General features: G+C 31.2%; 1 protein-coding gene across 1 annotated transcript; it reads right to left on the bottom strand.

Annotated features, from left to right (window-relative positions):
- Positions 1 to 357: 357 nt before the first annotated feature.
- Positions 358 to 2,320, bottom strand: LOC145105440 (uncharacterized). Its single transcript, XM_079042543.1, has 3 exons — positions 2,041 to 2,320; positions 580 to 1,988; positions 358 to 468 (listed from the first exon to the last, which is right to left on the bottom strand). Exons 1-3 carry the CDS (start codon positions 2,318 to 2,320, stop codon positions 358 to 360), a joined length of 1,800 nt encoding a protein of 599 aa, XP_078898669.1.
- Positions 2,321 to 4,714: the final 2,394 nt, after the last annotated feature.

Here is a 4,714-nt window from a genome sequence, read left to right as displayed (position 1 = left end):
AAAAAATCGCCCTATTAAACAATCGCACCATCAAATCAGGAACCGCTCTATTAAATATTAGCACCAAAAAATAAAAAACCGCCCTATTAAATAATCGAACCAGCAAATCAGGAATCGCTCTATTAAATAATAGCACCAAAAAATAAGAAACCGTCCTATTAAATAATAAGGTCAAAAAGTATAAAACCATTATAATAAAATACAGCACCAACACAAAACCGCACTATAAAAAATAATATATCATTTTAAAATCATCGATAAACAAAAACATAGTATTAAACAAAATTTCATTATACAAAAAACCAACAATTTCTAATTTACATGTTAGTTATAATAAAACACAAAACGTTATAATTCTTACAAAGTTCTTTTCCGACTATCATTCACCATCTTAATTAAACGAGGTACTATTTCTGAGACCATATCTTCAAGTTTAACGGGCGAAGCAAAACTCTTCTTTTTCCATAACTGCAACAAACAAACAAACAATATATATATATATATATATATATATATATATATATATATATATATATATATATATACACACACACACACACATACACACAAAAGTGTTACATAATCTTGTTCACAAAGTGTAACATAAACGTCTTTCTCCCATTGATCCAAATCTTCTACATAGATAACCTTTGAGTGAATGTTGTTAAAAAACAAACAAAGCTTAGTGATAGAATGTCGGACATCATCTTGTAAAATTCCACGAATTGCGATAGGAATCATATGTGTCATCAAAACATGACAATCATGAGACTTCATTCCAAACAATTTACAGTCTTTCATCGACACAAATCTTTTAATGTTTGCAGAATAAGTTGATGGGACCTTAATATCATGTAAACATTGACAAAACTTTATTTTTTCTTCTTTTGATGTAGTATAACAAGCAGGTGGGAGATAAACACCGTTAGCACTCTGTTCGGGGGCAAGATCTTCACGTATCCCCATCTCGGCCATGTCCTTTCGGACGTTAACCTCTTTAGTTTTATGCTTCATCTCTAATAATAAGCATATCAAGCTCTCACATACATTTTTTTCTATATGCATAACATCTAGACAATGTCTAACATCCAAATGTCTCCCGTAAGGCAATTCAAAAAAAATTGACTTTTTTTTCCAAATGGCATTTTTATCAACACGAAATCTTTTTCCCAACACAACATTTATACTTGCAACTCGTGAAAATGCATCAAATCGTTTCCTCATCATCCTAATATCAATACTTCCGTCAAACTCAATAGTTTTCTTCCTAAAACGGTGACCCTTAGGAAGAAATCTTCGATGTCCCATGTATACAGTTTTTTTGGAATTTGTTAACCATATCGAGCTTGTTTGATCTTCACAAACTGGACAAGCTTTCTTACCCTTTGTTTTGTATCCTGACAAGTTAACGTATGCTGGAAAATCACTTATAGTACAAAAAATCATGGCCGGCAATTGAAAGTGTTGTTTCTTATAAGCATCATATACATCTACACCCGAACTCCAAAGAGTTTTTAAGTCATCAATCAAAGGAGACAAATACACATCAATATCGTTACCAGGTTGTCTCGGCCCCTGAATCAACAACGACATCATAATGTATTTCCGTTTCATGCATAACCATGGTGGAAGATTGTAAATGCATAAAAGAATCGGCCACGTACTATGACGACTGCTAATGTTCCCAAAAGGATTGATCCCGTTTGAACTCAGCCCAAACCGTATGTTTATCATCTCTTTTTCAAATTCAGGATACTTCTTATCAATATTTCTCCACTGAGGTGAATCCGCAACATGTCTTAGTTTTCCGTCAATTACACGTTCTTCCGAATGCCAACAAAGTAACTTTGCTTCTTTTTCGTTTGAAAATAACCTTTTTAGTCTTGGTATAATAGGGAGATACCACAACATTTTAGCCGGTGGTCCATTTTTTGTCACATCATCATCTACTTCATCCGAATCTTTTTTCCGTTTTATACCTCGATGCACTGCAAAAAACACAATTATGTTTTTTCTCGAACTCCTTTCTATACAACATACAATTATTTGGACATGCATGTATTCTTTCAACTTCCAATCCCATCGGACACATTAGCTTTTTTGCTTGATATGTAGAAATGGGTAATACATTATCTTCCGGTAAAATGTCATGTAAAACCTCTAATAGACTTGTGAAACTTTTATTAGTCCATCCGTTTTTCGACTTTAAGTTAATCAACCTACATACCACATCGAGTTTCATAAATTTGGAACCGCTATATAACGGTGTTTCTGCTTCTTCAAATAGGCGTTGTAACTTTTCTTGTTCAACATCACCCATATTAGTCTCCATGTCATCAAACATTTCATTAAAATTGTCATTTGGGTCATTTGAATGGTGAGCATCTTCATCAACATATGAATCGTTGTTGTATGTACTATTATTAATATTTATATTGCTCGACGATGCGGCACAATTAATAAGTGTTTCTCCATGTCTTGACCAACAAGTGTAATTAGGCACAAAACCATTTTGCAACAAATGATACTCTATTTCTCCAATACAATTAAACGTTTAAAAGTTTCTACAAAGGTTACAAGGACAACAAATCGATTCATTTCCTTTATTCACGCGATTTGCTTCGGCAACCCTAATAAAAGTTCGAACACCCTCTATATAAAGTTCAGAAAAACGTGAAGCTTTGTACATCCAATAATCACGATTCATCTGAAAATTAAAATAAACAAACAAAGAATGTAATATATCGATTTTCAACAAACAGGTTATGTAATTTTTAACAATTTAATAATCTATAAAAATCAATTTAAAAATAACAATTAAACAATCATTTAATAAATAAACAGGTAATATAAAATCAAAAGAACAATAAAATTTAATTTACCTTTAATGAAGATAACTAGACAATTTAATGAGGCTATTTTGAGTTTTTGTCACTTGCAGAGGGAATCTATGGTGTAGAAGAAGAACGTTCACATTTACAAAGAGAAACCCTCGTACGATATAATGATAATAACTAGCTTTTAATTGATGCGGTTTTTACAATATCGCACCAAAAAATCTAAATTTAATGATGCGGTTTATAAATAAAACGCACCAAAAAATCTTAATTTAATAGTGCATTTACAGCAAATAGCATCAAAAAATCGTTTTTAATGCTATCTTTTGATGAACCGCATTAATAAATCTATCGGAGGATCTTTTTATTGCTCTTTTAATGCGGTTTTTGTATCTTTTAATGCTGCAGGCGTTTAATGAGGCGGTTTTCACATACAACCGCCTCAAAAAAAAAGGATTCGCACTAAATAAGCTCTTCTGTACTAGTGAATGAATGTGCATGACTGGATATATTATAAAAGTTTTAAATATTTAAGAAATAACGGAGAAACACTTGTTTAGAGAGGAAAAGTATTTTTCAAATATCACATAACAATAACGTTAATGGATTTACTTCTCACTATCTTTCATTTTTTTCCTTACATCTCCCTCACACCATCACTGTAGGATTGTCACATCTCACTTCTCTCAATATACAACAATGGATGTTGTACTGTAAAATGATATAAAACATGAAAAAAAGTGTGGTGCTTTCTTCATGCGTGTGGGACCTCACCGCACCACCATAGTGACACCTCATATCATTGTGGTGTGCGATGCCGCTACACCTCAAGGCCTAATGATGATGTTTTCTAACATATGATGTTATGTATGCCGCGTAGTTTCATCGGCTAAAAATTATGATCGTTTGAAGTTCACATATCTTTTACTTTTTTATTTATTTTCCCTCTATTTCATAGAGATGATTCGACCAAATTATTGTCCCGCATCGCTACTTATCATCGCTCTTTCAGTTAATTTTTGTTTTTTAAGTTAAGTTTTGATTTATAAATTTGGACACAATGGAGATTGTGCATGCTTGATATATATATATATATATATATATATATATATATATATATATATATATATATATATATATATGTTAGTTTCTTTTTACCAGACACATGTCATAATTGTCTGGACCTCCTGAAACCGACAGTTCTTTAAAATGTTTGAACAAGTGATACATGTTCCTTAAATATTGGAACCGGTGGGAACCGGTTCCAATACCAGATACCCGGTTCATTTATTTATTATTATTTTTTTTAGCTTAAAAACACAAATAAACTATATATATTGCAAAGTTATAAGAAATTAGCGCCACTTAAAAGGGTGCTAAGAAGTAAGGGTCGTTAATTTTTTGTAGTATTGTATTATAGCTTAAATTTTTGTGTGATGTTCCTGACTATTTATGAGGATATTATGCAAGTTGTGCTTGTTAAATTGATATCAATTTTCGACGACATATGGCTCCGATAGTTGGCAGAGAGATGAAACTAGAAGTTCTTAAATCTTTTTGTGATATTGCTTTTGGGATATGTTTTAAATATGAAATTATATTTTTATGAGTTTGAAGGATCAAATTTAAAAAATAAAAATAAATAAATAAAAAGGAGCACTAAGTGAGGTGCCATGTTGTAATATAAAACAAACTTAGTTCATCTTTTAGCAAAAATATCTTAGTTTATTGTAATTTATCATTTTGTAAACTATAATAATAGCTTATCATAGTTGTAAGGTAGTACGTAGTTTATAAGCTAGTTTATTGGTAAACTATCATTATATAACTTATTGATAAGCTAGTACAAATTAAAACATACTATTCATCTGATTTGT

This window comes from Lactuca virosa, chromosome 4, assembly GCF_052849685.1.
Source record: "Lactuca virosa cultivar CGN04683 chromosome 4, Lactuca_virosa_CGN04683_v6, whole genome shotgun sequence".
NCBI lineage: Eukaryota > Viridiplantae > Streptophyta > Magnoliopsida > Asterales > Asteraceae > Lactuca > Lactuca virosa.
The sequence above is the reverse complement of the archived record's forward strand: the minus strand, read 5'-3'. Positions and strand labels throughout refer to the sequence as shown.